The sequence below is a fragment of the Engraulis encrasicolus genome, chromosome 12 (assembly GCF_034702125.1).
Source record: "Engraulis encrasicolus isolate BLACKSEA-1 chromosome 12, IST_EnEncr_1.0, whole genome shotgun sequence".
NCBI lineage: Eukaryota > Metazoa > Chordata > Actinopteri > Clupeiformes > Engraulidae > Engraulis > Engraulis encrasicolus.
The window spans coordinates 45,695,027-45,715,327 of NC_085868.1; the positions used below are offsets into that span (position 1 = coordinate 45,695,027).

The 20,301-nt window shown below is 44.1% G+C and overlaps 1 protein-coding gene across 3 annotated transcripts in view; it reads right to left on the reverse strand.

Moving 5' to 3' along the window:
- Positions 1 to 29: 29 nt before the first annotated feature.
- fn1b (fibronectin 1b) overlaps positions 30 to 20,301 on the reverse strand; it is a 57,794-nt gene continuing 37,522 nt past the window's right edge. For all 3 annotated transcript variants that reach the window (XM_063212288.1, XM_063212287.1, XM_063212286.1), the window contains 21 exons: positions 20,187 to 20,301; positions 18,648 to 18,764; positions 18,178 to 18,363; positions 17,412 to 17,567; positions 15,734 to 15,847; positions 14,982 to 15,272; positions 13,628 to 13,918; positions 11,867 to 12,160; positions 11,365 to 11,561; positions 11,015 to 11,102; positions 10,104 to 10,283; positions 9,412 to 9,501; positions 8,950 to 9,138; positions 7,993 to 8,082; positions 6,830 to 7,332; positions 6,386 to 6,524; positions 5,058 to 5,234; positions 4,022 to 4,147; positions 2,835 to 2,941; positions 2,254 to 2,370; positions 30 to 1,095 (listed from right to left, as the gene is read on the reverse strand). The exon at positions 20,187 to 20,301 is cut by the window's right edge and continues 152 nt beyond it. In XM_063212288.1, coding sequence (XP_063068358.1) covers positions 1,018 to 1,095; positions 2,254 to 2,370; positions 2,835 to 2,941; positions 4,022 to 4,147; positions 5,058 to 5,234; positions 6,386 to 6,524; positions 6,830 to 7,332; positions 7,993 to 8,082; positions 8,950 to 9,138; positions 9,412 to 9,501; positions 10,104 to 10,283; positions 11,015 to 11,102; positions 11,365 to 11,561; positions 11,867 to 12,160; positions 13,628 to 13,918; positions 14,982 to 15,272; positions 15,734 to 15,847; positions 17,412 to 17,567; positions 18,178 to 18,363; positions 18,648 to 18,764; positions 20,187 to 20,301 — 3,645 coding nt within the window. In that variant the 3' untranslated portion in view covers positions 30 to 1,017. The remainder of the gene's footprint in view (positions 1,096 to 2,253; positions 2,371 to 2,834; positions 2,942 to 4,021; positions 4,148 to 5,057; positions 5,235 to 6,385; positions 6,525 to 6,829; positions 7,333 to 7,992; positions 8,083 to 8,949; positions 9,139 to 9,411; positions 9,502 to 10,103; positions 10,284 to 11,014; positions 11,103 to 11,364; positions 11,562 to 11,866; positions 12,161 to 13,627; positions 13,919 to 14,981; positions 15,273 to 15,733; positions 15,848 to 17,411; positions 17,568 to 18,177; positions 18,364 to 18,647; positions 18,765 to 20,186) is intronic.

Genomic DNA, 20,301 nt, shown 5'->3' on the forward strand with positions numbered 1-20,301 from the left:
CATGAAGCCAATGAGACACAGAGACGGAATTTGAGGTTCTTTGTCATTTTTTTATCCAAAAGGGAAATTAAGACAGTAGTGAAGACTTTGGCACCTGCAGTACAAAAATCAAACTTTACATCCCAGTCTTGGCATTTTGATGAAAACACTTAACAAGAATTAAGGGATAAATTAAAGCAAACACAAACAAAAAAAAGTTAGAAAATTACAAACAAATCAGTAAGTGTCATAAGTCATTAAAGAACACAGTGCTGCTCTCATTTTTACAACAGAGAGCCACAGAAGGAAAAAACAAAACGAAGACTCAAACGAAAAACACAAACTGGGATCTGAAACGAACCTCAATGCACCATGACTGGTACGCCAACATTCTCTCAAACAGTGCTCCATTTCTGGTGAAAGTACAAAAATAGATTGCTACTAAACTCACTAATACTGGGAAGATCTTCTCTGGAAGGACTCAAATCAGTAGAGATGCAATTTGGCTTGGACATTTTTAAAATCCCTTTTGACGTGACTAGATGCCCTGGAGACCGTTAATGGCTAGTAGGGCTCCAACATGAGCTGGAATGTGTTAACACTTAAAAAATAATAATAATTGAAGTGTTTCAATATGTTTCTGAAAAGAACCACAACAGTTTTTCAAAAATTCAACACACTGAAGGCAAAAGACATAGTCCTGGACGACCAACCAAATCTCTGTATGGTAGCGGAGGACAACTTAGAGCAAAGTTAAGGTTTTTTGTTTTGAGGAGGGGGGGCTAGCATTAGCGTGTCATTAGATGTCAGTCTTATAAAGCTGACAAAGCATTGCAGTGTTGGGGAGGAAGGACAAATTGTGTTCAGGAGGGAGGGACGGTGTTCAGGCGATTAATGTTGTGTGTTGTTTTTTTAGTACAATCTCATTTGTCACGTCTGGATTCAGTGGAAGATGTCCGCCGGGTGTCCCGCTGCAAGCGGCGCAGGCGGGCCTTCGGGCGCAGGGGGGTGGCAACGCATCGCAGGCATCCGTTGCGCTCACTCATTGGGATTGTGAGGAGCGATGGCGTCAGCAAGGAGGTCGGGTCGGAGGCACTCAATGGGACACTGGATGTTCTTTTAATGGAAGAAACAAAAAGCGGTGTTTATATTTATTGCAAGTCAATAAATCAAGACGTGCCCTAGAAGCCTAACTGTTTTAAGTTATCCTGACCCAATGACATTAAGTTGTGACAATGGACCATAGACTGAACAGTGTTAAAAGATCCTAAGACATAAACTGAAGTGGTTATAGCGTGCACTAGCTGTTAACAACATGGAGTACAACACAAACACTGCATGTTCTGGAGAGTTAGAAACCCAAAACAGTGTTTGTACAAGTTAATAAATAAGAGATGTCCTTTAAGCTTAAATATTTTAAGTTATCCTGACCTAAGGAGATTAAGTTATAACAATAGGCAAGACCAATTACGCAGTGATAAAAGCTACAAAAAATGCACTGGAATGGTTATAGCATGCACTAATATATATATTTTTTAAATTCGCATTTTGTCATTCTTGCTTCAAAAAAAGTTAGATCACACATTAGAATTAGAGGTCACACGATATCGCTCAAAAATTGCTGTTAGCTGGAAGCAATGCAACAAGTTATTTCATTAGTTCATTATCCACACACTCATGGTCACTGGACACTTGACATCACATAAGTTATGATTCATTAACACAGTAATGTCAGTCTAAAAAAAAAAACAAAGCTCTGTCATGCCTCTGTCATGTCACATGGTCACATGAAAGGTAATGTTAAACATTTTTGTTAACTGCTCAACAGTTAGCAAATGCATGACGGGAATAATATTATACATAAAAGCTGCTACAAAACAACCAAATAACTTTAAAGACATGTTGTCATGTAGACTCCTGTAAAGAAGATCGAAGTTTTCTTTGTTTTGCAGGTTTTGCGAGCTCATAAGCCTGAAAAGCGCTGTCGTTTGAGTTCCCAGTAGCGTACAGCGCAATGGTTGTTGTAGCTGTTGGCTAGAAACACTCTACCAATGACCCACCTTGAACCTGCCGGGAGCAGCACTTTCATCTAAGTGACATTGCAAGAGGAAACACATTTTCAAAAACTTTGGAAAAAAATCACTTCTACTCTAATCAATCATTTCTACTACCACAAACTACGAGGTTACAGTATTTTCCATATCAAGGAACATCGAGAAGTGACAGATGCTGGGAGGGTTAGCTGGATTGGGTTGGGGTGGTGTGTAGACTTACCACTCTGCGGAAGTTTGTATCTCCATAGTTACCGCTGAAGGTATTGACACGAACGGGTTGGACAGGGCTACCAGCCTCGGCTCCTCCTGGACGCCTGCAGTTCTCACAGCGCCATCCCTGGAAAAATCACACATTACATTACATTACATTAAGCTGACACTTTTATGCAAATCGGCTTACATTTATGTACAGGGTATTATTATATTGGTAACAGGCCCTGGAGCAATGTGGGGTTAGGTGCCTTGCTCCAGGGCATTTCAGCCATGGTTGAAGGTGCTGGTGAGGAAGGGATTTGAACCTGCAACCCTCTGATTTAAAGGTCAGTGCTCTACCCATTGAGCCATGGCCGACACATATTTTTCAAAATTCAATGATTATCACGAGTACTTTGTTCTTAAATCACACGTTGCTGTCTGGCCCTATGCAAAAGTATATTCTTCCTGACATTTTAATTTTTTGTGTACTCCTTGAGGATTCACTTTTCTAGTGTGCCTGCCATCACAATGACAAAAATGTGAAAAAAAATCAAGTTCACATGGAATGCTTTGTTCTTGAATCATTAAAAGAAACTCATTTCTTACCTGCTGGCCACCATAGCATGTGCATGTGCAGATGGCTCCTAGATACTCCTTCTGCCACTGGTTGCCGACGTGATACATCTTGCCGTCGTCATAGCAGGTAGACTCGTCTGGAAGATCAATGGACAGGACGTATTGGGTCAGCATAGCACCAAATAACACAACGTTACAGCTGTAAAATTTCAGTGGACTTCACTTAAGGAAAGTTACATCAACCAAAAGGTCTATAGCCTAAAGCACATTGTCACACTCAACTACTGTCATTCATTGTGCTGTGGCCCCATAATGCACGACATTCCACCAGTGGAACGCTGTTATAGTCATTGAAAAGTTAACTATCCATAGTACTACTCTACTATGACATACAGTAACACAGGGCCTTCAGTAATGCACTACGACTTGGTCATTGCCATTCTGGTAACTGCAAATTTATAATGCTGTGCATGGGTGCCGCGAGGGGGGGAAGGTGTGACTGATTCTAAGTGGCCGACAGCACTGACAGGGGCCCCTGGAAGGATGCGGATGACAATTTGCCATTTTGGGGGCCCAACATTTTTAGCGGCGCCCCTGACGCTGTGTCTTACCGGGTTAAAGTTCCTATGCTTGGCTTTTGCTTTACTACTGGACTATAAAGCAGTGTTAATTTTGTCAGCTTTTTAAAATTTAGTCTTAGTCTAAGTCACAATGACGAAAATCAATTTTAGTCTTAGTCATATTTTAGTCATTGCCTTCCCAATTTAGTCTTAGTCTTAGTCTAAATGACGAAAATCAATTTTAGTCTTAGTCAAATTTTAGTCATTTTCGTCATTTTAGTCAACACTGTACATAACAGAACTTCTCCACACACTTTTAACATATATCATTGACTGTACAGAATAAACCTTCTCCGCACACTGCTTCTCTTTTTAACATATATCACACTGTACAGAATAAAACTTCTTCACACACTGGTTCTCTTTTTCTTTATTTTATTTAATACAGCGTTAATTTCGTCAGCTTTTTAAAAATTAGTCTTAGTCTTAGTCACAATGACGAAAATCAATTTTAGTCTTAGTCATATTTTAGTCATTGCCTTTCCAATTTCGTCTTAGTCTTAGTCTAAATGACGAAAATCAAAAAAGGGCTTTGACGAAATATTTTAGTCATAGTCATGGTTGACGAAATTAACACTGCTATAAAGAGGCACTCACGTGGTTCGCACTTGAACTCTCCCTTGCCGTTGCCCAGGCAGGTGCAGCTCATCATGTGTCCGTTCTCGGCCTGCCTGTCCCACCTCTCGCCGATGCGGTAGTTGTTGCCGTTGTCATGGCACCATTCTTTTTAAAATGAAAACACAGGGACAAAAAACAGAGTTCATCATGAGTAAACAGAGAAATAATCACTGGTGTTGAGTGTTTCATACAGAAGATGTGTGCAAGTGCAACTTTGAAAATAGTCAATTCTGAAAGGGTATAAACAGGAACTCCTAGGTAGAACCAGGGCTGCATTTCATTATCCTAACTCCCATCCTCAGCCTCTGCTTGTGGCCTCGTGCTTCGCTGACACCCCGCCTCCGTGGAGAATACAATGAAGTTTTAGTAAAACAACAACAAAGTAAAGAAAATGACCTCTGAATTGCTCTTTTGTGAGGTATTGAGTTTAAACTTCTGTTGTCAATGGCGTCTTGCGAAGTCATCACGTGGCCACAAACACGAGGGTGGACGGGAGTAAGGAGAATGGTAAGAACCCATGGTAGAGAGAGAGAGGTTCCATTGGCCCATTGTTTCCGGGTTCTATTATTGCGGGGGGTGGGGGGGGGGGGAATCCCCCTTTAGGCAGACCTAGGCAGACCTAAGGAGTGTTCTATTCAATGCTAGGAGCATTATGACACGCCTCTTTAGGCAGACCGGAACCTGGTCATGTTAGGTGCCCATAGCAACCTATTACATTGGCATATCTCTATACTTAAATAATCTCTGCCCATGGTGTCGTTCTACTGCAGTGGTTCTCCACCATTTTTGAACCAACACCCCCTTGACATCATCATAAACATCCCAACGCCCCCTTTAGTATTGAAAAATGAAAAAGACAAATGCATCCCAATGGTAACCAAGCCCTGCCCCCACTCAGCTCTATCCTTCTCAACGCCCCCTAGCGCTCCCCAACGCCCCCTGGGGGGGCTGTAGCTCTCCCTTTGAGAAACACTACTGTACTGGAATGAGCAAACAAAGGGAGGACACCACTCACTGGAGGAGTCGCATCTGAAATGGCCACTGCCGAGGCCGAGGCATCTGCACCACAGCTTGAAACCGGTCTCGGACATGCGCTCCCACTCCTCGCCCACGTTGTGGTAGGTGGCCGTGAAGGTATCGTAGCAGGCGTCCCCATTGGCTGGAAGACCCTCAGACCCTTCAGACACTGGCACTAGAGGGTAAAGGAAAAAAGTTAAGGAAAGGAAAGACAGAATGTGTCAGTTAAGATGAATATGAAGAGTTCAGATGCGAAACCCCCTAAGTGCCTTTTCAGAAAATAATCTTAATTCATTTTTATTTAATACAAAGCTACCAAAATTGCATATTTTTTATTTTATTTATGTAATATAACTATTTATATATATTATCAAGCACATGAATGTAAACCAAACCAACAACGGTGTTCTCTAAAAATATAGAAGTGCAGGTCTTCAGAAATGGAGTTAGGGGGTTTTGCATCTGAACTCTTCATATGAAGATGAAGGTCCTCATTGTGGTCAAAAGAGTTTGTTTATAGCAGGGGTCCCCAACCTTTCTGGGTCTGAGGGCTACTCGAGGGCTATCAAGGGCTACTCGAGAGCTACCTGAGGGCTATTTGTTTGTTCAAAATCCTCTACTGATTTCTTGACATCATTCCAATCACACTGTGATTGAATGATCATTTTTGTATGGGTTATAAAGAAATAATCTCATATTTAAATGAAGAAAAACATTAACTGTGGCTAAAATCTTGTAGTCGTCACTGTTTACTAACATCCTTGGTGGGCACATCAGAAGCTCCTTTGATTCAAAACACATATGCGTTGTAATTGGTTTGCCAGATTCATGGCATTCTGGCTTCATTGAATCATTATGCGAGGCCAGACCCACCCGTAGACAAAACATTTTGCCGTCCAGCGGGTGGCGCTGGTTCACCAGGCTATCAGTTAAGATGAATATGAAGATGAAGGTCCTCATTGGTCAAAAGAGTTTGTTTATAGGCTCCAGATTTCCAAAAGCATCTTTGTGGGTCTTGGAGTTGAAGAGTTCAGATGCAAAACCCCCTAAGTGCCTTTTCAGAAAATAATCTTAATTCATTTTTATTTAATACAAAGCTACCAAAATTGCATATTTTTTATTTTATTTATGTAATATAACTATTTATATATATTATCAAGCACATGAATGTAAACCAAACCAACAACGGTGTTCTCTAAAAATATAGAAGTGCAGGTCTTCAGAAATGGAGTTAGGGGGTTTTGCATCTGAACTCTTCAGTTGAAATGGAATATGTGTATAAGATGCTGAACAGCTTTTTAAAATATATATATATATTATTCTCACCAGTGTTGCCAGCGGTGACGACCTCCTCAAAGACCTTGTGCCTGAGAGCGTCCTTCAGGGCCTCCACGATGACGTTGTAGGAAGCTCCAGAGGTCAGCCCGATCAGGGTAGCACTAGTGGATGTGGCTGGAAGGCTCATCTGTCAGGGAAAAGTCATACATTACTTATCAATCCATGGCTTTGATATTATTTGTATCCTTTACATCTTTTACGTAGGCCTACAGTATATGAATAGCTCTTTAATAAAACGCAATGCTTCATATCAATCATCAAAACATTCATCAATTCAATTTGCACTGTGTTATTGCACTGTGTCATTGTGTTATTGTTTGAATTCAATTGTTTGAATTTGTTTCTAATATAGCACAGCATGTTGGAAAAGAGCTCTTCTTATGACTGTATGTAGGCTACGTGCTGTAAGTGTGTTATGTCTAGCGCCCTCACCTGGAAGGTCTTCTCGTTGCTGTGTGTGATCGGCTCGCACATGACCTCGTAGGAGTTGCTCTGGGGCAGCGGTTGCCAGGTGATGACGGTCTGCGTCTGCGCCTCCTGCGGTCTGCCCGTGTCGTTCTCTGGAAAACCATAAGGATTAGGAAGCCCGCGGCCGGGCCCTTCATTCACCTGCACCACCGGCACCCGGTTACCGTCGGGCCCCGCCTCGGGGATGTAGATGAGGGCGTGGTGGGGCCTCTGCGGTGTGACCACCTGGGGCCGGTAGGGCTGGTAGGGCTGGTGGCGGTTGGGCTGGACGGCGGGCTGGTTGTTGTACTCGGTGTACTCTATGCCCTGGCCCTGGCCCGGGAGCGTGTCCTGGCCGTTGGTGCCCACCACCTGAACGCTGTTGTCGTCGACGTCGCCGTCGGTGTTGGGGACGTCCAGACGGTCGGCGGCGCCGCTGCCAGGGCGTGAGGGCGGCGGGGGCAGCGGAAGCGAGCTGCCGGAAGGTTCTGAGCCGGGAGAAGAGGGGTTAGCGGTGAAGCAGCGTAGCACAGCAGCAAGGGGAAGATTGGTGACAGGGTTGGGGAGAAGGGTAGTGGGGAGGTGGGGAACAGGGAAGGATTGCTCTAGTGTTGCTCTGCAAAGCCAGCAGTGGATGCTGGAACCGATCCAAGCTTATTGGCTCTGGATCTTTCTGGAGCGGCTTGACTAACAGCTGCACGGCCGCCATTTTGTTTCTTTTGAATTACACAACCATTCAAAAGTATGTTTGAGCCCTGGTGTTTTTTTTATTAACCAAAAAGCAGCTAACTATTGTATATAGGCTCACATGGAATGTTTAATTGTTGTTTTGAAAAGGACAGAATGAAAAGCATTAAATACTACTAACAAATCTATCGTTAAACAAGCCTTCTAATAAAGCTAGCAGTTTGCCCAGCTGGCAAATTGCTTTAACGCTAGCTCTCCAGCAGCAGCATGTATCAAACCCCTTTTTGTGTACTTTTACCATTCGGTAACAAAAAGACGAGTTTGAGAAGTACACCCACGTTCTTTTTGTATGTACTGTATGTATGTATGAGTGTGTTCGTGTGAACCGAACCGGAGGACTTGAGTGTTTGTGTGTATGTCTGTGAAGGTCAGTGTGGAGGTCACACTGGAGGTCTACTTACGAGTGCTGGTCCTGCCCACCAATGGCGTGCTCCTCTGTCCGTTCTGGAGGGCGATAATCTTGATGATGTACTCAGTGCCTGGTTTCAGTCCTGGAAATTATGATAGCCACACATACAGGATGTTAACGCCACCAACAGCCTGGCCTCACGTGTGGTGGCTTTTTAAATTGTGCCGTTTACCAGTTGACCCAGGCAGTTTTACATGTAAGGATATGAAAAATCAGTAGTAACACAGATTCTGAATAACGTTTAGAGACGTACACCAATGATGGTGACGTAGTTCTAAAGGCGTATCTACACCATTGATGGCGGCGTAGTTCTAAAGGCGTACGTACGTACCATTGATAATGGCATAGTTCTAAAGGCGTTCGTACTGTACCGTTGATGGTGGCGTTCTAAAGGCGTACATATACCATTGATGGTGGCATTAGATTAGATTATACTTTATTATCATGCAAGCATGAAAATTGTCTTTGGTCTCACAGGGTAAAAAACAGACAGACAGACAGACAGACAGACAGACAGACACAAACAGACAGAAAACACACATACAAATGCATCCACCCCCCCTCCAGCCACCCCTCCCAGCACATCATATGCAAGTCAGTCATTAGTTCAAAATATCTCTAGCTTTTCCATAGCTTATTGACTATGGAAATTGCATTTGGCATAGTTCTAAAGGTGTACGTACACGTACCATTGATAATGGCATGGTTCTAAAAGCGTTCGTACTGTACCGTTGATGGTGGCCTTCTTAAGGCGTACATATACCATTGATGGTGTCGTAGTTCTAAAGGCGTACGTACCATTGATGGTGGCGTAGTTCTAAAGGAGTACAGTACGTACCATTGATGGTGGCATAGTTCTAAAGGTGTACAGTACGTACCATTGATGGTGGCATAGTTCTAAAGGTGTACGGTACCATTGATGGTGGCGTAGTGCTGAAGGCATACATACCATTGATGGTGGCGAAGTTCTGGCCGGCGTGTGGCCTGGGGATGAGCTCGCGGGGGCGGCTGCCGGACTCCTCGTAGGTGACGTAGTATCCGGTGATGCGAGTGGTGGGCGGGCGCCAGTTGAAGGTGATGGAGTTGGGGGTGATGGAGGAGAACTGGAGGTCTGTGGGGGCGTTCAGTGCCGGGGACGCTGGATAGGCAAAAAACACACACACAGTGCGACACATAAGTCCATGGAAAATATAGAGTAGACCTTTCAAACATGGGTATCAATGTATTGTAAGAGTAGGAACCGTGTGTACAGTGGTTAAACATGTGATGCACTACAAGAGGGTCAAGAATGTTAAGGGAAGGCTTACTGTAAAGATTTAGACATGGCATTACATTTGTTGCTTATACGTACATATAATGGTATTTATGACTGTATAATGCGGTGCGATGATTTCTCGGAACTGTGTCTTACGTGTGGTGACGGTGAGGGTGAAGGGGGGGCTGCGGTTGCTTCCATTCAGGGTGTACATGTTGATCGTGTAGAAGGTGCCTGGCTGCAGTCCTGTTTGGGGAGAGATGCATGTATTGAAGTGAAAGTCCAATTGGGGAAACTCCAACTCCCATTGTCATTGTGACACAGCACACAAGTGAACACTGCACACAGCAAAATTGCATTTATGCCTCATCCGTGCAAGGGGGCAGCCCTCAATGGAGCAGTGCGGCGGGACGGTACCATGCTCAGGGTACCTCAGTCATGGAGGAGGATGGGGGAGAGCACTGGTTAATTACTCCCCCCACCAACCTGGCGGGTCGGGAGTCGAACCGGCAACCTTTGAGCTACAAGTCTGACACCCTAACCGCTTACCCATGACTGCCCATGCCTACCCATTACTTTGGTTATGTGGTTAACACAAATATTAACAGCAGATAACGACACTGAAATTGGTTCATGAAGTTAATGTAAAGGGAAAAGGAGGGAAAAAAAACATTTGAAACTTTGCAGTGTTTTTGTGATTTGGTGGTATATAACTTATAGGCTATCATGATGGTATTTTCATTTTCTCACTTTAACATGGTTGAATTTCTATGGACATGGACGTCTGAAAATAAAGGTTTTCCCACCATCCGACGGAGGGAAAGAGACATTTTTTCGAGTGGAATTACCTGTGAGCGTGATGGTTTTGGTCTCCTCGGGCACCGTCTTGCTGATGGTGGGGTACCTGCGGTCCTCAGGGATGGCCTCGATGAGGAAGGCGGTGATGGGCTCCACCTTGGCCCTCCACGTCAGTGTGATGGACGAGTCCCGCACCTCCGACATCTTCACGCGGCGCGGCGGGCTCAGATCTGAGGAGCCAGTGGGGACAACAACAGGAGTGTTTCAACACGGAAAAGGGACAGAGCAACGCAGCAAGGAGACCATGGCCAGGGTTACATCCTATTGGTCAACGCAGCAAGGAGACCATGGCCAGGGTTACATCCTATTGGTCCAACAGCCCATTAGGCAGACTAGGGGTGGGCGATATGGCAAAAATGTTGTATCACGATATTTTAACATGAAATCACGATTCCGATTTTTTATCACGATCTTCCATCCAAAAAATAAAAACAACAAAAAACAACTTTCATATACTTGCAATTTGTAATTTGCAGTCAATAAAATGTTAACACACTGATGACACTCTCATAAAGTGTACAATTGGAATACAATAATGTAAAGAATAAAGTGAAGACAACAGCAAAAGTGAGAAAACGTCACTCTGATACTGATAATAAACATCCTCACTGCAAGACGATCTATACGATTTCTCCACTTTGGCAGATTCGAGACGATCTTTTACTCAATATCGCGATTCACGATATAATATCGTCATATCGCCCACTACACCCCTAAGTCAGACTTCCCATTAGTCCGACCGCACATGTTAAAACTATGCCCAAATCAAAACAATTCCTTACCGTAACCGTCAGTAAAGGAAGGCATGTTTTTGTATGAAAAGACGTGCCCACGTGTAGCCTGCCCCAATAGCCAGGGCATTATTTGTTAAATATTAAAAACAATAAGGAGATTCTCTTACTGTCAGTGGTGGTGATCTCTCCAGTCAAAGGCGGGCTGGAAGAAATACCCTTCAGAGCATACACGTACACAATGTAAGGGGTGGCAACCTGGGAAAGGCAAGAAGTTATTCAATCAGAGTGGTTCACATTAAAATAGGTTGAGCAACGATATTGTCAATTCAGGATATGAACATTTTTGCAGATGGGCAAAATGTAAGAGGCTGTGAGGAGAGACTAAATGTAGCGTTTAAAAAATATATATATATTGTTGCTGCTAAATCTAACTGTGAAGCACATTGAGCTGCATGCCTTGTATGAATTGTGCAATACAAATAAAGTTATTATTATTATTATTTTCATTATTATTTACCATGAGTCCTGGCACAGTGACACTTCTGGAGTCAGGGGCCACGTTGAGCTCCTTGGAGGGGGCCAGGCTGTCCTTGGGGGTGACAACCACGCGGTAGCCGGTCAGGGGGACGCTGGGGGAGATCCAGGTGATAGTGAAGAAGGTGGAACCCACCTCAGAGAACTGGATGGATGTCGGTGAAGGGACGGGTCCAGAGGCTGGGAGAGGAGGGGCAAGAAAGGGAGAAGATCAGTTGCAAGCACATACAACTAGACACAGTGCTGTTAGTTTTTTCCATATATTTTGCAGGGACATGCAACATTTAGTGTTTGTTAGAATGTGATTAAAATTTAATTTCCAACCTTATTGTAGTTTAGCGTGGTTTCTGTTTTCTATGATCTTATGCCTACTCAAAGCTTCACTCCCTTCATTATAATACACCATTACAATACATTTATCAGCTACCACACTGTTATTGTATTTGTTTTGTAGCACTGCCATCATACAGTAAGTTAACACTGACCATCAGTTCCTCTAGTTGCCTGCTTGCCCAGCAGGGTGGGGAGGGGCGTGCGGCCCTGTACTGGGATGACCTTGATGGTGTACTCGGTGTTGGGGCTGAGGTTGGGGATGACGGCGGTGGTGTCGGTGCCGCGGGGTGCAGGGTACAGCTCGCGCTCGCCCTCCAGTGGGCTGGTGTACAGTACCCGGTAATAGGTCACACGCTCAATAGGGGCGTCCCAGCTGATGTGGAGAGAGGTCGTGCCCACGTTGGTGAAGGTCAGATCCGTCAGGTCGGGGTGGTCACCGCTGCCAGCTGGTGGAGAAAGACATAGCAGAGTGTACTGTAAGCTTGGCACGGCCATCCTAATCCTGTAATCCTGGTTTGTTGATAATCAGTGTTGCCAGATGTGTCTGATCAAATCCCGCCCAAAAGGTGTTCAAAAACCTCCAAGAGGCGCTAAATTCTGTGGGTAAGCACCCAATCTGGCGACACTGTTGATAATAGTCTTGAACAAGACTTGCAGCAATGATTAAAATTGACTTATTATGATAAAATGATTTGAGTTCTATTCACAAGAGCTCAAAATCAAGACTAAATCCAGGTCACCGCTGGCACCGTACATGGCAGAGGTCCTGTAAGCTTGGCATAGCCATCCTATTTCTATGGTGCATTTCTCGAAAGCGTAGTTGTTAGCCAGTTGGCAACTTCGGTAGTCGCCAATGGCAAAAATTGCATTGCAAACAACAAAGTAGCTAACACAGTTAGGAACTATGGCTTTGAGAAATGCACCCCTGTTTTGTTGATAATAGTCTTGAATAGGATTTGCAGCAATGATTAAAATTGACTTATTATGATAAAAATGATTTGAGTGCAGTTCACAAGAGCTAAATATCAAGACTAAATCCAGGATTAGGCACTGTATGAGTACTTACTTACCAACCTGCAGCATGTGGGAAATATAGAGATAAAAACATTTCAGTACACTTGGGTCTGCCATCTCTCATCTCATCTCATCTCATCTCATCTCATCCTGACCATCAGCATTCTAAATTCCACATTATATTCTGTGGAACCCAAATTGATTTATCATGTTCATACTCCAAACGCCCCTGTCACACCTGATGTGTAAAATGCCATTGTTACATTACACTTAGCTGACACTTTTATTTAATGTGACTTACAGGATTTTTTTGCCTCCACTTTATTTTTATGAACTGTTCAGATTTTTTATTTACCCGAAAAAATTAAGTGGGAGCAAAAAATCCTGGTCGACACTGACTTCTTCACTCTTATCTTGTCATTTCATTGTCCTACTCCCAGATCAGGCTTTTTTTCTGGATGTGTGAGTTTTAACCTACGCCACGCCCCCCATGTTAATAATAATACCCACTGATGGGTCCTCGGGTGGCCTCTGGTTAATAACTCCCCCCACCAACCTGGCGCATCAAAACTCAAACCCGACAACCTTTGGGCGAAGTCTGACGCCCTAGTAACCGCTTACCCATGACTGAAACCGCTTACTCATGGCTGCCCCTGTTGTACTGTAGTAGTATATCCACCCTACATAAAGACAAACACTGTATTCCACAATACAGCAATCAGCTGGAGGAGTCAGAGAGGCATAGGGGAGGCATAGGGGAGGGGGTTGTATTTATTTATCTGTCATTTTATGTATTTATTCTGTTCTTAAGTCCTGTCTTTGTATAGCACCCTGACCACTTGAATTTCCCTTTTTGGGAAATTAAAGTTTACTTTGACTTTGACTTTGACTTTACCCACCGATGGGTCCCCGGGTGGCCTGCTTGCCCAGCAGCTTGGTGAGCGGGGTGCGTCCCTGCACGGGGATGACCTCGATGGTGTACTCGGTGTTGGGCCTCAGGTTGGGGATGAAGGCGGTGTTGTCTGTGCCGCGGGGGGCAGGGTACAGCTCCCGCTGGCCCTCCTCGGGGCTGGTGTACAGCACGCGGTACGAGGTCACGCGACCGCCGCTCGGCGTCTCCCAGGACACGCGCAGGGAGTTGGTGTCCACGTCGGTGAAGGACAGGTCCGTGGGGCGGTCACCGCTGCCAACTGTGGGAGAAATTAAGATAAGTAATTTAAAGGTGCACTGTGTAAGATAGTGGCACAGGGTGGCCAGAGTAGGTATTGCAACTATGCAGCTCATTGAAACTGTGCTGCCTATTGCCAAATTTGATCTTTTCATGAATATTTTCTGAATAATAAACCAATATTTACTGGTATGACCAAAGCACAGTAAGTTTTGCAGCTAAAATTTCTATTTCTGGAAATTCAAAATGGCGGACCATGGAGAAGATCCCCCTTTTCATGTAAGGAAAGTGCAATTTTCTCAGTCATGATGGTGGTGGTTAAGTATTTGTTAAAAAGGTAACATTTGTGAATGGGCAGCATGGATTCTGGAAATTAACTACTAAAAATATTACACGGTGCACCTTTAATAAGTTAATAAGTTCATTACAAGTGCTGAATGGGGACATATTTGGAGACAATTTGTGGTGGCTCAGACCATGAAAAGAAAATGAACAGTACTTGGGGGTCAAAGACGTGCAAAATGGCATCGTCATTCAGAGTAACGGATACCTTCTGCTGACTGTAACGGTAAAAAAACATGATTTTAAAATTGTTTCAAGTGAATGGATGACAGGCGAGGCTTTCATGAATTCACTGGAAAAATAAATAAATAAAAAGAGTCACGTTTTTTACAGTTACAGTCAACAGGTATCCGTCACACTGAATGACAATTTCATTTTGCACGTCTTTGACCCTTGGGCAACTTTGGCAACCAATCCAACATTACTCTCTAGTGACAATAACAGTGTCTGTGAAGTGTGTAATCAAATGTAATGACATACAATACTACGGTGTAACGTCATGTAATAATCCATAATGTATTTACCTATCCCTGTGTGAATTGCTGCCATAATGTACACTATTTACCTATCCCTGTGTGAATGGCTGCCATAATGTACACTATTTACCTATCCCTGTGTGAATGGCTGCCATAATGGATTTCCCTATCCCTGTGTGAATGGCTGCCATAATGGATTTCCTTATCCCTGTGTGAATGGCTGCCATCATGGATTTCCTTATCCCTGTGTGAATGGTTGCCACCCACCTGCTGTTGGTCCCCTAGTTGCCTGCTTGCCCAGCAGGGTGGGGAGGGGCGTGCGGCCCTGTACGGGGATGACCTTGATGGTGTACTCGGTGTTGGGGCTGAGGTTGGGGATGACGGCGCTGGTGTCCGTGCCGCGGGGAGCAGGGTACAGCTCGCGCTCGCCCTCTAGTGGGCTGGTGTACAGCACCCGGTAGTAGGTCACCCGCGTGGTGGGGGCGTCCCAGGAGACGCGCAGAGACGTGGTGCCGACGTCGGTGAAGGAAAGGTCGGTCGGCTGGTCAACGCTGCCAACTGGTGGAGGAGGAGAGTATTAGTATCACTACCACATTAGGCAAGGCAAATTTATTGTATGGGCTGTGAGTTACATGGAGTGTGTTACAATATGCAGCCTTGCCTCCTCCACTTGTGCTTGTTTCCTCGTACCAGGAAGCAATATGTCATGATGACATCACTGACAACAGCATTATATTTCAATATCTTGCAAAATCTCAATTGTAAACTCTTTTTCTCATTTGCAATTGGGATGGTGAATGAAAAACAGTCCCTCAAAAGTTGTTGTGGCTAGGCTGACAGCTGGGAAACTTCATCGTTTTCTCCATGGAGGAGGGGCCAGGAGGCAGGGCGAGGAAACAAGCATGAGTGGAGGAGGCAAGGCCACATATTGTAACGCACTCATGATCTTGTATCTTGCCTATGTTGTCTAGAAGCATTTCTTTTGTCTTTTGCACCTAAGTTCGCCATAATCATCTTACCGGTAGTGGCCCTGTCAACCACAGGCGTGCTAACCCCATCCTTGCCAATGGCCTGGACACTCACGACGTACTCCACATTGGGCGTCAGGCCGGTAAGAGTCATCTTGGTGGTCTCTGTAATGGGAGACATATCAATAAGCAGGGGTTTCAGCGTAAGAACACAGAAAATAGTCAAGTCAAGTCAAGTCGGTTTTATTGTCAATTTCTTTACATGCACTGGTCATACAAAGAATTGAAATTACGTTGTATGACCAGTGCATGTAAAGAAATTGACAATAAAACCAACTTGACTTGATTTGACTAGACCATTTTCTGTGCACTGCAGAGCATTAAGAGCATGTTTGGACAACATGGAGGATTAATTACATTTGTGGGAAAGAGTAGAAGTCCGCACACTCCACACTCCAGAAGTCTGCACACTCCACTTTGAACATTTATTCAGGTCATACAACGTTACGTACAATTTCAAAGTGGAGCTACAGTGTGCAGACTTCTACTCTTTCCACTTTATCACCCAGTGAGCAGACGGAACGTCTTCTGATTGGCTGAGCAGGTGTCCTTTATTCCCCAGTAGCAGGACACCTATGATGTCATGCGGGCGTGCGGGCGTCCAAAAACTTTTAAACTTTCTGGCGAAGTGCCGTTACTAGTTCTATCGCATCTGGTTGTCAAGTCAAGACCGCGTCGTTAGTTCTATCGCATCTGGTTGTCTAGTCAAGACCCCGTTACTAATTCTATCGCATCTGGTTGTCAAGTCAAAAACCCAGTCGTCAATTCTATCGCATTTGGTTGTCAAGTCACCCCAACATTCTGTGCGCGTCTTTACATGTCTCCGATAGAGGCGCGTCTCACTAGATTAGGAAGTGGTTCCCATAGCAACGTACCAAGCGCAGTGGTGAATCTACCTTCTCACGAAGCCTTAGATCAACATATTAATAAATTAATACTTAAATGCTGGTAACCGGGTGATAAGCGGAATAGCGGCCTTCGAGGTGTCCCGATATCAAGGGAAAATGGACTTGGCGAAGCGAACAGCCCTTCGGCTGCGCCGTCGGGCTGTTTAGAACGCTTCGCCTCGTCCATTATTTCCCTTGATATCGGGACACCTCGTCGTCCGCTATTCCATACATCAGATACGCCTCTGCCCTGCATCGGGCCTCAGAGAAGTGGGATGTGCATACTCTTACCTTCTGAAGGATTCATTAAATTTCCCTATATTTTATTCATTTGTTCCACAGTCTAAAATAATAGTGTTTTCAGTACATGGTTTTGTTACTGTTGAATGGTTTCCAGTATGGTACATAGTTCCGTGGTTCTGTAGTTTCTGAATCTGAACTTGTTGATACATTTAGGTGGTCTGTTAACTGCTTTGCTGTGTTACTGGTTACACTTTATTTTAATGGTTCACTATTACAGTGGATCAACCACATTAGGTACAGTGTACTAACTAGTGTAACCATATTTAATACCATATAATACCAGTGTAACACCATGTACCAATTTTGTACTTACATCTATAGTTAGGGTTAGGGTTAGGATTAGGGTTGGTACATGGTATTACACTTGTATTACATGGTATTAAATATTGTTACACTGGTTATTACACTGTACCTAATGTGGTAGGTCCACTGTAATAGTGAACCATTAAAATAAAGTGTTACCGTGTTACTTTACTCACCAGGGCCAACCACCTCAGAGAAGGTGGGTCCCACTCCGTCCTTGGGGGCTCCGGTGACCTTGTAGCCGGTGATGGGTCCCCTGGCGGGGCTCCAGTGCACCGTGAAGGCGTTGTCTTGCACGTCCGTCACGTCCACGGCGGAAGGAGACGGAACATCTGAGAAAAGCAAAGACAGGTTTAGAGAAAGCTTAACATGGTAAACACTACATTACATTACATTGCATTTGGCAGACACTTTATAACCAAAGCAACTAATGAACAAGGACATAATCATAGTCCGCATCAGTAGCAGATACAAATTGCACAGGAAATATACAGAACAACAAGTGCAGATGCAAAGAAGGGTTAGTTTTTGTTTTTGTTTTTTTAAACATGCTTTCTTCACATCCATGGATTGGGTTCTCAAACTATATGCAGCATCTGTTATGGTTTTTTTTTTGTTACAGAGGGCAGAGTCCTCCAGGTATCAATTTGAAGCAAATAAGGTATCAATTCAAAACACAGTATGGCCTGTCTTCGGTCTTTCAGGAGCTAATGCCTCTTTTCCACTTTTCTGGTAGGCCGACAGCTCAACAGCGTGACTTGGCTGCTGCTACAGCTCAATTGTGAAGCAAAAAGTAGTGGCCGAGTCACGCTGTGTCAAGCTGTAGGCCTACCAGAAAACCGGCAGTGGAAAAGAGGCATAAGATACCTGTATACCAATGCAAATCTAATGGCCAGTGTGTGTGTGTGTGTGTGTGTGTGTGTGCGTGTGTGAGCGACTCACTACTAGGGCGTCCATTGGTGGTCTGGGTGCGGTGGGTGACGTAGATGGGCGTGCTGGAGGCGGGGCTGTCCCCTCTGCCGGTGACGGCGTAGACGGTGATGGTGTACTCGGTGTTGGGCTGCAGGTTGTCAATGGTGGCTGTCGACTGAGTTCCGGGCACCGTGAACTCGTTAGTTGGGTTCTCGCCTGTTGAACACGTACATATTATTAGAGAACACAAAGTTTAAAATGTCTGCTAAATTCATCCTACTACATGTTAATGTCTGTCCTTCTTTCCTCCTATTTGTTTATCACATTCATCTTCAATCATTTCTTCTATCTTTTATTGTTAATCAATGTCCTCTTCTATCATTCTCCTCTACGTAGGTGATTGGTGGATAGGACATAAATAAAGTAAAATTAGCACCCTTTCAACTAAACAGTCTTTTTTCATTTGAGTATCAGTCACACCTGGCAAACAGTAACAGTACCTGCTTCTCCGTGTGTGATTCTGTAGTAGCGCACGGTGACAGGTGGGTGGTCCCAGGTGATGGTGATGCTGTTGGGGGTGGAGCGAGTCACTTCCAGATTGGTTGGCGCCTCAGTGACTGGAGGAGTAAACGAGACAAAGAGATTTAGAGTGCGTCTTAATATGCGACCTTGCCTCCTCCACTTGCTTCTCGTCATGATGACATCACTGACAACAGCATTATATTTCAATATCTTGCAAAAGCTCAATTGTAGACTCTTTTTCTCATTTGCAATTGGGATGGTGAATGAAAAACAGTCCCTCAAAAGTTGTTGTGGCTAGGCTGACAGCTGAGAAACTTTATCGTTTTCTCCACGGAGGAGGGGCCAGGAGGCGGGACGAGGAGACAAGCGCAAGTGGAGGAGGCAAGGTCGCATATTAAGACGCACTCTTAGACTCCTTTCCTTACAAGACTGCTTCCTTGGCTGAGATGTTATCTCACCCAATCTCATATAGCACATTATTTTTTGCTTTATATGTCCAAAAACATGTGCATAGCCAGGGCTCTAAATTAACACTTTATAATAATGTTCCTTAGTAAAGACTCAGTAAATAATTAACTAATGATGAATAAAACATTAACAAATGTTTTTATTATTAACTAAGCTTTATTAATGCTTTATAAAATATCTACAAATGATATCTGCAAGATTTTACACACCTTATAACAGAGTATTTTAATCATTTACAAGCAACTTGTAAATGTTTGATAAATATAAAATATTTATAAAAATATAACTATAAAATATTAACATAGCATTTCCTAGTCATTTACAAGCATTTCTTTACATTTCCTAGTCATTTAAAAAGGTTTGTTAATGTTTTGTTCATCAAAAGTTAATTATTTATTAAGTCTTTATAACGCTTTTTTGCATCCATTATTCTTAAGTGTTACCCTCTAAATTAACACCAGGCAACCGGCCAAATGCTGGAAAAAATTATCTTTGGCTGGTAGAACATACAAACTTAGTAGCCACTTTGACCCATTAGTGAGTGTGTGTTTGGCTAGTTATGTAGATTAACATCTTAGATACTAGCCATTTTGACTGGCGATGAAAAAAGTTTAGTCCTGTGCAGAGGTAATACAGTAATAAGTACCGGTAGCCTGGTGTCCTTGCAGGGGAGCAGAAAAAAATGCTCAGAAACGCTAGTTTCTACTCTAGTTATGTGGAGGTAATAATAAGTTCACGAGTTTGTCCTTGAGTGCTTAGTGTACAATATGCATGTTTGGCATGTTAGCTGGCGTCACGGGATGCTTTAAACGGAGCTCATGCGGGATGAGATCCGCTTCCCCCCCTAGTATTAGAGGAAGTGTAGGTGGGTGTTCTAGTGAAATGGAGGCGTATGGGGAGGTGGTGGTAAAATTTGGAAAGCCTTCGCACATGACAGGTGAAAGAGGGAAGGAGGGATTTAAATATGCGCGAAGGCGGGAACAGGTAATGACGGCTGTCAATCACTCCCGGACTTCCTCCAGATCTACGTTTATGTAAAAGAGCATTACCGGTGGCCTGGCGTCCCTGCAGGGGCTGGCTCTCGTCGCGGCCGCTGATGGCGAAGATGTAGATGTCGTACTCGGTCTCGGGCAGCAGGTTGGTGAGGGTGAACTGGGTCCTGGT